The sequence below is a fragment of the Parus major genome, chromosome 11, assembly GCF_001522545.3.
Source record: "Parus major isolate Abel chromosome 11, Parus_major1.1, whole genome shotgun sequence".
Lineage (NCBI taxonomy): Eukaryota > Metazoa > Chordata > Aves > Passeriformes > Paridae > Parus > Parus major.
This window is the reverse complement of record NC_031780.1, coordinates 3,903,824-3,922,970: the sequence shown is the minus strand read 5'-3', so window position 1 is coordinate 3,922,970 and position 19,147 is coordinate 3,903,824. Positions and strand designations below refer to the sequence as shown.

General features: G+C 40.4%; 1 protein-coding gene across 4 annotated transcripts in view; it reads left to right on the top strand.

Annotated features, from left to right (window-relative positions):
* The window catches only part of CDH13 (cadherin 13), a 426,254-nt gene that overhangs the window by 136,750 nt on the left and 270,357 nt on the right, over positions 1–19,147 (top strand). For all 4 annotated transcript variants that reach the window (XM_015640174.3, XM_015640173.2, XM_033517167.1 and 1 more), the window contains exon 3: positions 14,848–15,056. In XM_015640174.3, the coding sequence (XP_015495660.1) occupies positions 14,848–15,056 (209 nt within the window). The remainder of the gene's footprint in view (positions 1–14,847; positions 15,057–19,147) is intronic.

The following is a 19,147-nucleotide window of genomic DNA, read 5'->3' as shown; positions in this document are numbered from 1 at the left end:
TTGTAGCCAAACCCCATTTCAGTGCAAATAAAAACCTGATGGCTTCTGTAGATGGAGACAATGCAGTACATTTAACATACTTGGCCTAGGAAAAGCTTTTCTGTTCCTGAGAGTGGCAGTTTTTGTGACACCATCTATGGTGCTTTCAGGTGGTAGTTAACTTTTTGAGACTCTTCTGTGCATGCTGATTGGCTATTCTGGCACTTGCAGGTTTCTTCCTAGGCAAGTCTTGATGCTTGTGTCCAAATGCTGTTTTTCTGGAATACATGCACCTTCACCCTGTATGGTGATTCCAGCTTTTTTCTAGGAGAGCAGTGCCCTGCAGAGCTGTGGGCAGCGGAGCTCCCTGCACTGGAGAGATCCATCCTGAACTCTGGAACTGTTCCTTCACAGAAATAGTTGTAAAACATTGGAACAGACTGCTCAGGGAAGTGGTGGAGTCACCACCCCTGGAAAAAACCTGTGGAAGTGTCACCTGAGGACATGGTTTAATGAAGGACATGGTGGTGGAACTGGACTGGAAGTTGGACTTGATCTCAAAGGACATTTCCAACCTTTACTATTCAGTGGTTCTATAGAAGTGCCTGCTGTGTGACCTCAAATGAACAATTTACCTGGAGCTCCCGACATGTTAGCACAGACAAAAGTTGGTTGATTTTCCATGGCTATAAAGGAGGGTGGTGTAGACACTTCCAAAGGAAAAGAGGGAGAAATGCAGTGTCTCTTCCAGGAACAGCAAGTGAATTCAGTAGTAAAATAATGTTTACTCCTTTGGTGGTTTGGCAAGCTGGAGGAGGAATGAATAATTGGGAAACAAGCCTAGAAAGGTAACTAAGCTGAGCAGCACAACTCATTGCCAGCTGCTCTAGGGAATATTGTAGGGAAAGGTTGTGTCAGCAGGAGAGGGGGTGGGAGGCAGGCACGAGAATCACGATAAGAGAAACACTTCCCCAAGAGCTGAGCACGTTCCTCCTGGTGCTTGTTTGGGAATGTGCTCCCAGGATGTGAGTCATGAGGAGGAGCCCATGAGTGTACAAACCAGAGAGGATTTCTGCAAAGGCAGGAACAGATGTAGAGGATGTAAAGAGCCTATATTTTATTTCTTGATTGCATGTCATGATTGGCCAGGTAATCTACTTTCACTAAGCCAGAGCTGCTGGGTTCCATCTCTTTTTGAGGAAATGTTCTCAGCTATTGGAATTGGGATTCATCTAAGATAACTGTTCCATGTCTAGGAAATGGATAGAAGGGCTGTGTTGCTTTTGCCAGTTCAGGTTTCATTTCTCTGTCTGTAATTTACTCTTCTGTGAAAGCTTCCCTGGTGATGAGTGCTCCCAATCCAGACTTGTCTCTGGCAGAACTTCAAAGCATTAATGGACATCTTTCAGGGTTGTAATGAAATCTGGTTTTGTTCAGCTTTGGAAGGAAATTTTAATGAAGAGTTTTGTGAAATAAAACACGGAGGTGATGATCAGGAATTCCTTTCCAAAAATAATATGAGATGAACAAAGTAAAATGAAGTATGGTGGCAACCCTGCCCCTCTATCACTCTACACTGCAGTACAACAGCAGCCATTGCCTGTGCAATAATGAGTCTCATCAGTTTCCAGACAGCAGGCTTTGTAATAACAGAGTATTTATGTAAAACACTGAGGGGAAAGAGGAGGGAGAGAGGGAATGAAAGTTGTCTATCAGGCTGAATACACAAAGCATTTGGTACTTCAAAACTAATTTTATTTTTAGTTAATATTCATTGATGCAAGTTCTAGTCTATTATTAAGTGAATCTGGTGAATAATTACATCCATCACTTTGAAATGTTTAAGACAAGTGTGGAGTTGTAAAACCAATCTTTTGTATTGGAATCATCCCCAAAATTGCGTTGTGGGAACCATGTTGACACTACAGTTTGATCACGTTCTGAGTCTGAGGGATCTCAACACGTTCCCAGAATTGCTCTGTGCATTGTATTTACAGGCATTAAGCAGCCAGTCTCAATTTCTTGGGAGCTGTGAGAAAGTGTGGGGTGTCTCTGTATTTTCATTTTCTTGGCTTCTCTCAGTGTTTGAATGTGACCCATCTGTGGATGAGTGAATGGCAACTGTTTATTCCAGAATAAAGCATGTGCTGAAACGCAAACAAGCAGCCTACAGAAGCACTGAGCTAAGTTTAATTAGCTGTAGAGTTCATTTCAACTTCAAACTCCCAAGTTAACTCACTAGGCAGCAGAGTTTATCATGCATTTCTTTCTAGATGCCTGCTAGACAGGGGAGCCAATCATATTATATTTGTTGCTAGGTGATGAATTCTGATAACCTTTCTGTTCCTGTATTTATAAATGTCTCATGCTCTCTCTGCTATAGCATAATTACTTATTTACGCCTCAGTTCCTGGATGGAACTACTACAAAGTTGCTAAGCAGCTATGTGTATAAATATATAACATTGTGTCACTTGAAAACTTTTGGCAACTCACAATTACCAGATGAATTCTCTGTTTGTCACGATTGTAGCCATTAGCACAGTGGGTCACAAATGAGGGATATCAGTGTACACAAGGACAGAGCTTTATTTGTCACAAGAGACTGATGCTCTGGGAGGGGATGTGAGCAGGAAAAATGCACAGATTCAGTGGTTTGGGGTTTTTTGCAATCTTTTATTTTTTTAATGGCTTTATAACCAGAAGCAAAGTAAAGATTGACTGATTATTATCTCACCTCTTTAAACTTCATAAGCATTATAATCATTATAGTTATTCTAATGTGAAGGAAAAGAGACACTTATTCAAACAGATGTGCTGAGGTTTCTGCATTCTAATGCTGCAAAGTGAGGTGAGAGTGTAGAAAATCTGTATGAGTAATTCCCAGTTCAGCCATCAGAGCATTTGTCATTAATGGGACCTATACCAAGCCTAAGGGGAGAAATGAGGGAAGATGAGAAATTAAGGTGTTTTTTTTTTCCTTTTTATGACTTTGACACAAATTTTGTTGAGTTGACAACTATGATAGCAGCTGGAGTTCATGTACTTTTAGGGATAACTGTAATTTATTAAATCTAAGAGAGTATCTGGTAATAAAATGCTCAGATAGTTTTTCACTGCACTCCTTTGTTGACTGTGGAGATTAATACAAGGCACAATTTTACTCACTGGTCACAACTTTCTGTGAAAACTGCCAGTTATGGGCCTGATCTGCGCTCCTGAAGGTGACAAAAAGGCTTGGAATCAAGCACTGCCTTTTTCCCAACCTTGGCTGGTGCTTCCAATGGTGTAAATGGTGTAGTGTTACCTACATGGTGTCAGGTGAAGGTGGGACATCCACCTGTGACGAGCAGCCAGCAGAAAATGGCCCAAAGAAGCAGAGTTGATATCTGAAATATAGATTGTGTGAAGCAATTGACACAGTTTTTCATTGTCATTTGCTTCTTGTGCAGTGCTTGTCTAAACGTTGAGCAATTCCACCCATTTCATAGCAAATGTGAATAACAGCATCACTCAGATCATCAAATAATCACTATTGAGCTGTTTGTGTTTTCTCTTGCTTCTTACTTATTTTTTTATTTTTATTGTTCCTTAGTTATTAGAAGAGGCACAAACTTCAGCAGCTTGATGTTCTTCCCTTGGTTTATCTATGTAAACAAATTTCAGGTTGCTTATAAATAATCCTGACTGACAGAATATACTTTCCCTAAGGTCAGTTCTTTTGTAGAAGATACCAAAGCCTGTCTTTCTTTAAAGTATAAAAGCCTGTGTTTGATCTGAATAGAAACTGTTCTGGGAATGACTGTGCAGAGCAAGATTACATGGTACAATTTTAATTACATTGTTCTCAGCAATGCAACTTGTCTGATCTTAGTGCGAGAGTCAAAATTCAAACCAAGGTTATTTGGTTCTGTAAGTGTTAGTCAAGCACTGCTATTGTTTGAAAGAGATGACAATAAGTTTAACAAGTTTAAAACCCATCACAGTTCTGAGAGGTGGCTTTCCTCATTATTCTCAGGATATTTTTGTGTTTTAGCAGGTTGATTTTTGCATGGCTTATAAAATTATCTGTGTGTTGGAATTGGATGGTTACTTGAGTAAAACAAAAGCATAACTACCAGCTCAGTTTGCAAAACTAAATGCAGTTTAGATTCTGAAAACCTTCTGAAAAGTTATTAATAAACTGTGTCCAAGGGCTTGATTTTATTAACCTGATTTTTAGACTGAGGGCTGAAAAGGAGTGTAGGTCAGTTATTTGCACATTTATCAGATCGGCCTGGAGAAATCAACTTTCTACAGGTGATCCTTAAAAAAAGTTTGAGGGAGCTCTCTTGAGAGAACTTGGTAAAACCACTAAGAGGAATTGTTATTCCTTGTCAGGTTCATTGATGGAGAAGATGAGAAATCAAAAGATTTCCCCTGGAACTGGAAGGACCTTTGCTTCACTTTTTCACTGGGAAAGCTGAACAATCTACAGAATAAATGGTTTGAGCAGATTTTCAGGCATGGCATTACTCATTCAGCAGCTGGGAAAATGGGCCAGCAACCTACAGTATCCATTTTGAAAGGAAAATATTGCACAGTGGATTTATTACTCACTCTTATTTCCTTTTATGTATTGTAAATGATGCGTCATCCTCTATTTCTGAAACAAACTCCTACCACTGAGTGCTGTTTGGAAATTATTTCACAGGGCACAGGATGAAAGCTTTATTCCTGGGGACATCTTTTAAGGAAACATTATTGTACTTTTATAATTTTATAATTATTATCACTCCAGAAGAAGGGCAGCTGTATGTAGATGTCCATGTATTTAGGGTTTTTAACATTTCCTAGCGTGTACTGACCAACAGTTTGGGTTCTTTTGGAGTGTTGAGGTGAGGAAGCAGTGAGCTAAATCACAGATTAGTTGTCATTCCACACAGAAGGTGAAACCAAGACCCAAGACTGAGGAGGTGGAGGCAATATTGCCTCACACAGCATCTGTGGCTAATGTGCAAAAAAGCACTTTGCAGTGATTCTTTATTTAATGAAAAGCTCCTGCCCTTTGACTTCTTGTCTCCAAGCACTGCCACAGCAGGAGAGATATCTCAAGCAATATTTTTTCTCCCATCTCTGATAAAAGCAAGTGTATAAGGCTGTGAGTAGCTGCCATGGATTTGGTATAGAACAAAAGATAGTTTTTACAATAGTAATTTCTTCTTTCAGCCTCAAATCACTGAATTATTTGAACTTGCCACTGGAGGAGCAGACAAAGCTTCCATTCCTCCAGTGAGGCTCCATATTTCACTTCTATCATTTATTTGCCTTCCTTGCTAATGGCCCAACCTCAAGCAAATGGAAATGTGTAACTCAGTCAATCTTCTGTTCATCCAATAGAATATCACAATTTTTCTTAGATTAATCTAACACTCACAGATAAGTAGTTGAGAGCAGACAGAACCTTGTGCCTTTAAAAAAATTAAAAAAAAAAATTATAAAGTTTTGGTGGATCACATTACGAAATGGCAGACCACTGTAATTATAACAAACTGACCTTGAAGATAAACAGTTTTAATTGTCAACTTGAGGGAAAATATCCCCATGACCTTTGACTAATTGTCTAGTTAATGGAAAACCTTTACTAACTAAATTTGTGACTTTGGAGGCATTTGAAACACATACTGGTGTAAATAAAGTACTTTCTGGGCTGGTTTCATTATAGGTGTTTCTTGTGAGTGATTGCTTGTTGTTACTTTTTGACATCTGCTGGCAGCCTTTTATTTATACAGTTAAATCTCCTGGGACACTGTTTGGGGTTTTTTCCCCAGAATTTAATCTCCACTGATTAGTTTTTAATAAATTACATCTATCAAGAAATTCGAGTTTGCTGGCACTTAGGGTGACTGCTCAAAGATCAGAAGTGTGCAGAAGACAAGGAAATTCATGGTCAGTAGTACACTGCCTCTCCAAGCTTTATTCAGGCAGCATTCAAAGGAAATAATCCATTGTATCCCACTGGGAATTCTTGTACAAACTCAGACTTCTGTCCCATCTCCCTACTCTATAGACACGATTGATTTCATATTGACAAACTTCTCACAGCAATCTGCAGAGCCATGAGCATATTGAATTCATGTGAATGTCTTTGATTCTGTCTGCCTGTGCCTCAGACCCAGCCACTGAAGATATTGTAAGAATCCAAAGTTAATTTCATCTTATATTCTCCTGAGAATCTTAGCAGAACCTTGTGTAAACCTGCTAAAATGGAATATTATTGATCATTTGTGTTGTAATGGGAAACCCTTTCACAGAAACCAACAAAGTTAAAAAGTATCTTTTCTACATATCAGCACTGGCTCTGGGGTCATTTGGGCTGCTCAGAAGCGATGCAGCATTAACAGGAAAATGTCACATTCCTCCCCAGATGTGACAGCTCCTTTGAGACTGGAGCTCCACAAATGTGGTGTCAGTTTGTCTGCATTTACAGAGAGAAAACAGCTCCGGTTAACCTGAACTCTGTGTTGTGCTCTGAAGATCAATGACTGTGATATAACATCTAAAGGTTTTATTTATTTATTTCTTTTCCTTCAGACACACTCCCTGACATAATATTTTTGTTGAAACAGTAATTTTTCTCTAGGGTTTAGAACAGCAGCTACAATATTGCTGTGGCTTATAATGCAGCTACTGACCCAGGAGATCAGTCAATAACACCTCTGTGTTGTAATGAATAAGTCAAGATAACTTCCAACCGAGAACAACTCATTACAGCTCCTTCCACCTGATTAAATTTTTGCCCTAAATAAGACAATGGGCAGCAAAATGATATGTGAAGATATCATGTAATGTGAGCTGGTGTAGTCTGCTATGGGAGGAGGGAATGCCTTCAGTTTTGATTGCAGTGGCTGTATTCTCCTGTAATTTCAAACAGTCACAGACAGCTGATAGAGCCCTGTTGTCAGAATAAATTTGTTGAAGAGCACGAGATGCTACTGAGGGATCTTTCTGGGAGAAAAGAAAGAGGAGCATGGTGGGAAAAGGCAAGAAGTGGAAGGGACATGGAAAAAGTCAGGAATCCTTGAGTTTGGTGCTGAATGAGCCATCTTGCTGACTTGTGCTCTGTGCAAGCACTTGCTGGAATCCCAAACAGCAACCCCAGCACTGCAGGGCAAGGATGTTTTGCTCCAGACCTGATTTGATACAATTTGTGAAGCCCCTGCTTTTAGGGCAGAGTTGATCACTTTTAGCTCAGGGTGCCAGATGTGATACTCAGATCATGCCAAGTGTGATGTGCCAGGAGAAGAGAGGCAGAGCTCAGTGAGACGTGAAAAGATGCCAGAGTGCAGTGTTTGATGGGGCAGAGCAGGGCTGAGGTGGGGTTTTGGTGTGGATGGAGTCACTGGCTCTGGAATCACACATCAAACCCATCACCCAAGAGAGGGAGCCTTCAGACAGGTGTTATTTATTGTTCCTGAGCACTAGCATTGCTCAGGTGATCCGTGCTGCAGAATTTCAGGTTTTTAGCAATTTTCCAGCTCTTCTGTGACTGTAGCTAATAGAGAATATGCAGGAGAGAGACCAGTGTGACTCCTTTGTAAGAACATCACACCTTTCCCCAGCTGCAGCTGGCTTTTGGGTGAAATCCCTTGTCTTTCATCATCTAAGGAAGCTTATCCCCTATCTGTGCTACGTGCCTGCAATGGATTCTGACAGCACAGAGAAAGCTGTGGCTATTAATAGGGACCATTTCTCCAGTGGGAAGGGTGTTCTCCAAAGGGCAGGAATGGACACCCTGTGCCCAGCAGATGAACTGCTGGCCTAATTTTTGTATCATACCAGGGCTCTGCACAAATCTAATCATCACACAAAAAATGCAAAGGGATGTTTGCAAAGTTTAGGTAATCAGTTTATTTTTTTCAGACTTGAAAAGTGTGCACAGGGATGAAGCCTGTTGTTTAGTACTTGTTCTTCCAAAGAAGTCAAATATAAATGTGTATTTGTCTTAAGCAATTCTTGTTGTGTTGTGACGAACATTTAGCTGTTGTTCATGTTCCCTCAGTTTCTGACTCTCTGGATACTAAATAAGTCATCATTGTAATTTACTTCAGGGGCACATAAAGAAATTATATAAATGCAAGAAAATCATAAACATGCAGTGCAAAATAATAACCCACTGTTGCTTGCTGGATTTCTTAAAAAAAAAATAAATCATTCTGTAGCAATTCTACTGCAGAGTTAGAATGTAGTATTAAGCTGTATAAAAACCTTGAAAAAGGGTTTTCTTAAATTTATTTTGTTCATTTTATTAAATGTTCAGAAAGGTTTTTTTTGTGTAAATACTTGAATCACACTAGTAGGTTTTCTAATCTGTGAAATCATTATTTCTGCAGCACTTTTAGATATGAAATAATGAAAATATAATATCTTTAGAAGCAACCTGAGTTAACTGTTGACAGTGGACTTTATTCTTCCCTCAAATTGTCATGGGGCAACAACACCTCTTCCTTCTGCTGCTCAGGTATTTTATAGAAAAGCAGCAGAAACACAGGGCTGTGGGCTCTCTGCCAGATCTCGTGTTCCAGAGGTGGATTTGAAGGCACCTCAAAGGCAGGGAAAGAAGCTGTTTCTCCTAGTGGACCTTTTTGTTGGCTTGAAAGGCAGGATTTGTTTTGTTTCCCAGCTCCTGTGCCGGTAGCTGTTGTGACAGCTCCCTCTCTCGTTCTGGGATGGATTCAGGTAGTCCAGATGTGCTGGTTCCAGGTGGATTTTATGCTCCCCACACTGGCAGGATAACTCATTGCCCTCTGTGTTTGTGCAGTGGGAGCTGCTGAGAGCCTGTCCTGCTGTTTTCACTCTGCTCATCGCTAACAAGGGCCCTGCCAGGTCACGGTGCTTTATGAATTTTTATACACAACAACAGCACTCAGAAGCATTTCCATTTGCCTCAACCATCACTTCTCTCTCTTTGTAGTTAATGAAGCTCAGCCTCACCAGTCTCTGTCTAACTTCCCTGTTTTGCAAATGTTGTTGAGCAGAGCTGGGGGATCCCTGCTGAGTGGGAAGTTAAGTTGCCTTTGTGCAGCTGTAATGTGCTTTTCTTGCACCTCCAGAACTCTCACAGATACACCTTCTCACTTGTGGCTTCAGTATGATATCAAGTGATTTGCTAGAAAGGAGAAGGAAAAAATGCACAAGATAACATTGCTTTGCTACTGCGGTTCTCAAGGATTTGAGCAAGGCTAGGTTATATTTACAAAAAGCATCCTAATATTCATTGATAGAGTAATTAAGTCTGTATTTTCAATGTGAAATTTCCTCATTCAGGAGCCATTTTGTTTCTTGTTATGATCAGCTAACAGAAAAATATAAATGCTTGTGCATAGAGATGTACAGAGTTAGTTTTGGTGTGCTTATAGATAAATATGTGTACTTATTTATTTGGAATACCTCTGTGGAGATTTCACCAGAGAGAAAATTATGGATTCGGTATTTCTGCTCAAAAACAAATTAAACTTCTGAGAATTAAACTCAGAAAAAAATTACTTTGGAAGTGGAATATATCAAGCCAACATATGCTTCTGAATACAAACCTATTTCAGCTTGTTTTTTTTTTTACTTTAGTTTCCAAGAAATGCAACTGCTAACCTTTCAATGTTTTAAAATGGTATCCTTTAAAACAGCTGTGGGTCATTATCATAAATATCACAGTGGTGTAGAAACCTCACATTTGTGATATAGCAGGGAAAACAGAATGCACTGAAGGGAGGAATCCCAGGAACATGAGTTTTCTTGCTGAGATCTATAAAGGTTAATATTTCCAGTTACAACTTTGCACTAATGGATTTGGGATCCTGCACAAGTTTTTCCAACAGGTCTTTTGGTGATAATAAGCTCAAAGTCAGTGATTAAAGCCTTGGGATACATGCAGGTATTGCTAGCAATGAATATTGCTCTGTGGAGAAAAATATTCTGTAGCATTCACATGTGAATTTTACAAAAAGGAGTAAAAGTCTAACACAGGAGGCTGAGAAATGAACAGAGGGCGATGAATGACACTCATGTTTTTCACTGGGAGCTGCTTGGCAGTGTTTTCATTTTGCTTGCATGGAGTTTTGGAGTCTGTCTCATAGCATGTGGCATATTAGGCACAATAAAGATGTTCATTTGGCAGCTGGAGCATGACTAGGAACATCAAAAGAGTCATAGATACGTCAATAAATGAAGAACTCCACCTTCATATAAATATTAGATCACTGTTTTAATTGCCCATTGAATTCTTGTCAATGAGACATTCACTTGTCATGCCTGGTGCAGCATTACCAACGTTTTATTTTGGGGCTAGAGCTGATCTGTTGCTATTATTCATTTTTTGCACTTTTGTAGCACTCTGAGCACCAAACATGACTCATTTTGTTGCAAGTGCTGTACAGACACAGGGTGAACAAGTGGCCTTTGCTCAGAGGAGTTTAAAATCCAGTTAAACTCCTTAAGCTCTAATAGAGAGTGAATGTGCAGGAGAACATGGGAAATTTTGGGGTGTGTGGCCCCTCTCATCAGGCTGCCACTCACCCAACCTGTTATAATGCACGTGGGTAGTGGGAATAATGTCAATTATCCATCTCAGGGCTTTCCTCACACCTCAGCTCCGTGACAAATGCATGAACATCACAAACATCATCACACAGACCATATGTTCCCAGGGCTGCCAAGCAGCAAAGTGTTGGATATTCAGAGAGCACCTTTGCAGCTCAGGCTGACACTTTCCACAGCTGATATCCACAACTTCTGTCTCCTTTCTTGATACACTGGTTGGTACTTGGGGGACAAAAAGAGTAATTAATTAATTGCATTTTATAGTTTTACATAGAGATTTCTACACTGGCTTTATGTACAAAGCAAGATTTGAGAGAGAATAAAAAGTAAAAATCCTATTTCCCCTGTATTTAACAGGCATTAACAATGTGCAGGTTTGGTTAAGAGATAGATGTAATGCCATGGATGGGAAATCTGAGGAAGATGATGAAGCTGAAAATCCTCAGAGCTCTCCTGAGTGCCTGGTAGGGAAGGTGATCAGTGCCAGGCCCAGCTCTTTAGGCTGTGTAGCTGCTCCTGGAGCTCGTTACGGGCAGCTCAAGCATGGTAAATTTTGGGTATTTGCACTGGCTCTTCCCCAGAAGCCACCTGAGTTTAAGGAAGCAAACATTTCCAGTGAGGAGCATGGTGAGGGTGACTGGGAATGCAATTCACCTCAGGTGATGTTCCCTGTCAGCCCAGTCCAGCAGACAGCATTGTCCTGGTAAGGTCCATATTTGATCCTGAGCTCAGACCAGGATTTTATCTAAGGCTCCAAACCCCTTCAACTCTCTCAACAATTGGTTTCAGTTTCATCCTTTTTGGCCCTTAGGCCAAATAATCTTCAATGTTCTCTATCCCTATGATCACTTCATCTCCTCCCACTTCTAATTTCTCTCCTACATATCAGTACTTCTCAGAGCCTTTTCATTTTCTTTCCTTCTCCTTGTTATTAACCTCACCAAATACTCTTGTTTCTGTGGTAGGACTGGGAATTGAAAGCATCAGTGCTTTTGGATGAGATATGGCAAAAAAAAAAGCCAGTTTCCCACTTTCAAACAATTCTGCCTTAGCCCTTTTTGCAAATAGTTGCAGGGTTTCATAGAACAAGACAAATAGCAAAACATAAAACGTTTAAAAGTGTCAAATTCATACTTCCACGGGAATGTAGAATAGATTCAAGTATTTCTCCTGACTCCATGTGCCAAATCTGCATGTGGTCTTTGAATTTCCCTAGAGCATGGGGATGGCAGGATGCAGGAATGCCAGGGTTTGTGGACACTGAGCAGAAGGGTGAGAGCAGTGCACTCCCAGCCAGGTCCTCCCTGCTTTAGAAATGCAACACAGTTTGTTCTTTTCTTGAAAAGGACCTGTAGTGTTTGGCTGGGTGATGCTGCACCTCTGAACCATGACATTTGGTTTTAAGGGATTATTTTAGTATAGTTTTCTTTGGCATTTAATTTTTTTTTCTTTAACTTTTCATTCCTGATGTAATTTCTCAGAAGTCAATGCTAATTTTTTTCCAGTTGTAAGCTATTATAGTAAATCAGCAGCAGTTTTTGATTATGAAAAGAACGTATTTATTCAGAGAATCACAGACTGGCTTGGGTTGGAAGTGACCCTCAGGGTTATGCAGGTCCAAACCCTCAGCAGTGGGAAGGGATGCCACCAATACAACAACTTCCTAAAACTTGTCTCATTTATTTTTTAATTGTTTAGTTGTGGTTTGGGTTTTTTTAGGGGATTAAAAAATAAGAGACTTGTAATTCACAGAGGCTGCAATCTAAGCAGCATCTATACAGTGCTTTGTACAGAGAATTTCAACTTCCCACATTTGTAGTGACAGGAAAATGTTGCCTTTTTGTTGGTCAGTAGCTTTGGGAAATTGAAGTGAATCTGTTAAAACACCTGTCATAAACCCAACTTTACCTGCAAAGGGTGGTTTTTCACCAGGGAGGCCTTGCTCAGCGAGCCTCCCATCCAAATCCTGCTGTGGGCACAAGATCCCTCCTGGAAGCTGTTCCCAGCCTCGGAGTGTGGGCACCAGCACACTCTGATAGCTCTGAAATTGCTTTAAGCTGCTGCTGCTCCCAAATTCAGTGGTTTTCCCTCCTGGTTCGACTTCAGTACAAGACTTTGCAGGCAGGATCTTCCACATGACAGCCCGAGATAGGTTAGTCTGGAGAGACTGCAGTGTCTGAGGGAAAAGAGTTTTTGTTTATTTTTTAGTTATAATCCCCCTTGCTTTCAGCAAAATTCAATGAAACAGCAAATGAGCTGATGAAATTCCGGTTTTCTGTCCCACTGTGAATCCAAGGATAGATAGTTCTCTTGCCCTAAAGTGAAGTGGAGGAAATGGGAGCAGATTTTAGTTAAAGACATGTAATTGAGTTTAAACCTTGTGCAGCAGCAGATCCTTCAGCTGCTGGGGGAGTTTTTCTGCCAGAGACGATGGTGTTTGTCAGAGTGGACTCTCCTGGGGAGGAGGATTGTGTGCTGTGGATTCACAGGGTCACGGCTTCATGGGGTGGTTTTAATTTTGTCTTGTTTTTCAGCATCCACGTCTATTTTAATTGGCAATTAAATTAATTTTCCCCAAGTCATTTCTGTTTGGCCAGTGATGGTAATTAGTAAGAGACCTCCCTGTCTTTATCCTTTCCCTGTTTCTCTGCAGTTCTGCTGAGGTGGGAGAGTGAGAGAGTGGCTGGGTGAGAGGCTGGGAGATGCCCAAGGCCAACTCTCCACTTTTGCTTTGGTAAATAGTGTCCCATGTCTCTTTTTGTGCCTTATTTTGTTTGAATGCTTGAGATTTTGGCATTGCTTAATTTTTAATCCAACCCATATCATCAATATTCATCATAAAATGAAGTTGTAAATTCTGGGACCAGCGATGGTTCTTTTTCCCTGTGGTGTTCTGCTTTGGGGTCGAATCCCAGTGAATGCCCAGAAAAGAAGGATCTCCACAAAGTCACAAAGTCCTCTGGCAGCCCTGTCTTCATGTTGGTCTGCCTGGGAGAGATACAAAATTTGATGAAGAGGATTTCTGTGTGATTTCCCATGAGTATTGAGTGGCCACCCACTATGAGACTATTCCTGTGTTTAGGCCCAGTTATAGAGATCATACAGTCAGGAAGAGTTTAGGGATTAGTCATGAGACACTCTGGGATTGTTTCTCTTCCTTTAAAAATAATGACCCAATACAAGAAGTCTATACAGAGAATTTAAACAATTATGCCAAGTGTTTTATTTTGTAGTAAAACTCCATTGTTGTTGATTTTATGTAGCTGGCATCACTGTCTGTAGTTTTTTTTCTGAAATTGTAATGCAGTTTTTAAAGATCCAGTGGAAGTGAAATGTGAAATAAAAATAGTGAGAGCATACAGGTAAGTAAAAAATCTTCAGCAGCAGTAACTCAAGGAGAAGGTGGGGAATACTGAACAGGTTGTCAGCATAAAAACCTTTCACATGCAAGTACATTGTTCAGAGATATCAAAACCTGAAAAGCTCATTTAGCAATTGCAAGTTTGTGGTGAAGATCTCTTACTTGAAGAAGATCTCTTACTCATATAGCAGGTAGTTAAATCACTAAGATTTTATCCAGTATTTTGTGCAAAATGACTCAGAAGAAATTTGAGACAAAGTCTCAAATCTTTGTGCTTTAGGAACATTTTCCTCTTTATGCCAGCATTCCTGAATATTTTAAACTTTCCATGTAAAGTGAAATGGGATTATTACAATTACTGTTCAATTAAAAGTTCTCACAATCCTTAGATACAGTCCAGCTCATGAACTGTATTACAATCCTGGTCATAAGAAATGTTATAGTTTGGTTTTTCAGTTTCATAGAACTTTTGCAGTAGCCTGGGGCTGAATATTCTGTAAACAACCAGTGCTGAGCCTAAAGATATACTGAATATCTGAAAGCACTTTGCCACAGAAGAGCCTTTTGAGATCCTGGGCTGTGATGAGGAGCACAACAAGGTCTCTATTGCCACTGCTCAGTTTGTGGAACTGGGTGTGCATTTGATTGGAGTGATCACAAAAGGCTCATGTCCAAAGTGTTTTGTTTATCTGCTACTCAGTTCGACTGGTCAAAGCCTTTTCATCTTTCTGAAAGTGCATATTCATAGATTTATTTATGAAGAAAGGGCAAAAAATATAGAATTTCTTTGAATGTTTTTTTTTTCCTTTGAGAGACATTTCTTCCCAAATCTGTAGACAAGCTAATAACATAAAGATATCTGAAGCTTCTGTTCCAAAGTGGATACTTATAATGCGTTTTTTCCTTTTTTTCCTTTTTTTTTTTCACTCCCAGTGAAATTTGATGACTGCAAGGGGAACAACAAATTGAACTTTGAAGTTTCTAACCCAGACTTTACAGTGGAACTTGATGGGAATTTGGTTGCACTCAAGAATGTATCAGAAGTTGGCAGAGCCTTGTTCGTCCACGCGCGGTCGGAGCACGCCGAGGACATGGCAGAAATCTTTATTCTTGAAGCAAATGAGAAACGTGGTGCATTAAAGGTAAGATAAATACCAAAGATTAAAAAAAAAAAAAGGCCAAGGAGATGCTGCTGCTAAATATTTACATGTGTCACCTAGGATTGTAGGCAATTTTAATCTGTTAGCAGAGATCAAAATCAGTCTTCAATGCAGATATTGCGGTAACATTTTAGCATTTGGTTTAATTTGTGATGCAAATTTCCTGGGTTTTGGAAGATGTATTACATCTTTAGGTGTGGATGCTAAACATTCATAAAGACTTTATTCAAATGAAAGAGCCCAAGTATTAAAATTGGCTGCTTCTTCCAGTGCATGTTATGCCAGGTAATCACAGTTTGGCCACAAGTGAAAACAGAAAATCATAGTTTAAATGTGTAATTTAGAATTTACAGAACCTTCATGTTTCGCTCCAAGTCTAAGGATGTGGGAATGAATTCTGTGTAATTTAAATTTTCATGTTGGTCTGCTTATCTGACATTGTTATGTGGCAAACTGCTTAAGCATCTGCACACAAACAGTGCCATGAATTTACACGTGTCTCTACACCCTGGTGATTTTTGTTCTGCTCTGTCCTCTGAATGTTTTGTCCTTTCTTTCCCCCTCCTGAATTTCAGTGTATGACAAACCTCATCCTTTGGGGGATAAAGCACTTCAGAAATTGATTGAATTATTTACTTCACACCCCTGCAAGTAACAAAAGATGTGAGATAGCCTTCACTTCTGTGACCTGGCATTTAGGAGAGAGGCAGCCAAGGTAGTGGCTCACTAGACAATTAAGTCTGGTACATTTACAGACCTATAATTTCACAGAGGTATAAAGAAACTTTGATAAAAATGACTGAACTGCTGTCCTCATTTGGTATTTAGACATTAAATTACCAGCATTCTCATTATATTCCCAACAATATATTAGTATAACTTAAGTCTTCCATTATAAAAACAAATTATCTTGAGGAGAAAGGTTGAACAAACTTCTGAAAGTCCATGGCTGAGGAAAGGTTTTGCTCTGCACTTTAAACAGCACACGATGTGAATATGGATTGCCAGCGGGAGAGAAAGAACCAGAATGGGTAACTGCAGAAAGCTGATCAGAGCACTGAAATGGAATTTAATTTTATTTAAATATGCCGTTTCTTCACAAAATTAAATTTTAACACATACTTGAGGGAGTCTCTTACGTGGAGGAGCTGTGAGTTTAGGACCACAGACTGCCAAATTCAGTGTAGGAAAGCTTCACTTGCAGGAGCAAGCTGGGCACTTGGCTGTCCTGTGCCTCAGACTAGCAAGTCTTGCTCCTTCTGGTACATTCACAAGAATGTTCAAATGATTTTATTTTGAAATCTTAGGAGCAGTTTCAAAATGGGGATCATCATTCTCTGGTTAGAAGTGACTAAAACCACCGAGGTGTTTGAAACGTCTCTGACAGGAGGTCTGGAGTTAAACTTCAAGGGATTGGTTTATGTGTGAAGATCTGACTCTCTGAGAATCACATTCTGAAGATTTATTCTGGTTTTCTTAGAGAAGCAGCCCTTCAATATCTGTGAGGGGAGATTTTCTATGGAAGCTACAATGTAAGGGAAATACTGTCAGACATTCTATGGAAGCTACAATCTGGGGCAAGCCTTGTCTCATGAGCAGGAGTTCCAGGATATGTATTTGTGCAGACCATGACAAGCTCTGCCAGTGACCTTTTCCCTTTAAGTCCTGTTTGGGTTCTGGGGAGTCTCCCCTCAGAAGGTTCCAGCAATATTAACTGATGTCTAGTGCTGAAATCTCTCTCCAGACTACGTTTGAAAGCCAGGGCTGGTTTGGCCCCACTCCTGGATTCTGTTCCAACCACTTTGTGTTGCTTCAGAGGGAGAAAAGCAGTCTAAATCAGGCACATTCTGCCACTTGCCAGCCTTTCCTCACAGGTGACAGTATCACATCTTCTCAACCTGCATTTATCACCTCTCTCTGGATTTTGATATTGTGCCCATAACCAGACGATTACACATTTAATGTGGTATTCAGTGTCTGCAATGCCAATGTGAATTACAGGATGCCTTAATGTGTCCTGGGAAATCCATCTAGTGAGAATCATGCCCTCTTCAAGGGAATATGAAAATCTCTGGGGCTGGCTGTCCTGCTCTGGCCTCACCCAATCCCCTGTAGCTGTTAAACCAGTATTTCTTCCCAACCTTTCCAACTATTTGTCTATTTTAAACACCACACAGACAGTGTTGTCTTTCTGTTTGTCATACTTGAGAAGGATCTAAAGACTACAGTGTCCTATCTAAAGTGATTTTATGATAAATTTGAACTTAATCCTGTACTTTTGCAGTCTAAATGTGTCAGCACGGAAGCAGCAGAACTGCTCCATCTGTTTATGCAGGGAGCCTTGGCTAAGAAATGCTCAGATGGAACCTTAGTAATTCAGCATAATTCTGTGGGGTTAAGATGAGCACATGCTGGAGCAGTGCTTAGCATTCAGTACTTAGAGAACAGTACCTTGTCTAATTAGAGGATAAGTAGTTCTTAAGTATTTCCCCACTGCCAGCAACTGCCATTTCTTTTCTGAAAGCATGTAACCTACATCTGTGAAATCCCATTGTTAATGTTGCTAATTGCAGATTCCCAACATGTTTGGGAATGGCTCTCAACAATGATCTCTGATGTGCTGACGGATCTTAGGAACAGAGTGTAGCTCCTAAAACTTTCTGATTGCTACCAACCATACTTTGGCTGAATATGGAAATTATTTAGAGGTGCAATCTGGAGTGTGCAGAAAAGCTTTTGGTATTCTGCTGGTGAAGGGGTGCAGCTCTTTCCTGCTAAAGATGGGGGATGATTCCAGCTGGCCTCAGCGATCCGTCCTATGTGATTAACTAAATTAACTTCATGGCCAGAGTATAATCAGTGGCTGTTGGAATATCACTTACTATTTAACTGCTATTTGCATCTGAAGGGCCTGTTTTCCTCCTCTTCTGCCAGAAGCATAATAGATCTGCAGAGCCTGCAGCTTTCCATCCCGGGGTGGCCATGGCAATAATATGGGCAGAGGTGGTTCCTCAATCAGGAGCCAGCTTGGCTGTGGCTCCCTGATCACACAGTCCTGCAGGAGCAGATACTGCATTGCTGCTTTTCCTGATGTCTGCATGTCTAACATACCCTGAACCCTGTGAATCTCTACCTACACATATTGATACATGCAGAAATCTATCCATCAGATTCCACATCAGATTCCAGATCAGACTCCAGCTGGAATTGCTTTCTGCAGCCAGCTGGATGCACCTCCTCCCTCCCATCATTTTGGATAGATGTACCAGTCTCAGTCTGTCTTGATAGAGGGAAACATTCCCAAAAATCTTCTGTCGTTTCTGAGAGGCTTTTGTGTGTGAGTGCACAGAAAAGCCTGTGGAAGGTATTAGTAGTTAACTCTTTAATAGTTATGTGCCTGTACACACGTGGAGCCCGATGAAATCAGTGCTCAGTGAAAGAGGAATGGCACATGCATTCCCCATGGAGCAGAGCTGGTGAGCAATGGAGCATTCCCCATGGAGCAGTGCTGGGATGTGCCTTGCTCTGCCTGTGCCCTGCTTTGCCCAGGGTTTGCTTGATGCCCTCTCACAGTCAGGACTGGAGTGTTTGAGGATATCAAGAAAAAAAGAGACCTGGAAAGGTTTTGATTTACCCAGGATTCCCCAAATGAACTTTGGATTCGTTCTGAATAATTCAGAGAATTGCTAAGGCTCAAATCCCTAATGGAAAAATAAATCACTCTCAGAAACCCTAGTTGGGGAGAAAATGGCTGAGCCAATAACTGCCAGCATTCTCTTTTTTAAAAACTTGTGTCTTGTCCAATGCTGGATCCCTTGTTTGTTTTATAGAGAAAGTAGGACAACTGAAAGTTGGAAATTTCATCTCATGTGAACACTTGTCAAGATATTAGTGGATTTATGTATTTATTGAAAGAGTCAGGTTTTGTGGAAAAGTGTAGCCAGGCTTTTGTAGAGCCTCATAATAAATGGTCAGTTGCAAAAGGTGGCAAACTGGGACTTGAACAGTGTCCTTCAAGGCTAAATAAAATGGTGTCTGCTGATCCTGCTCCCCCTCTGAAATCTAATGCTGGT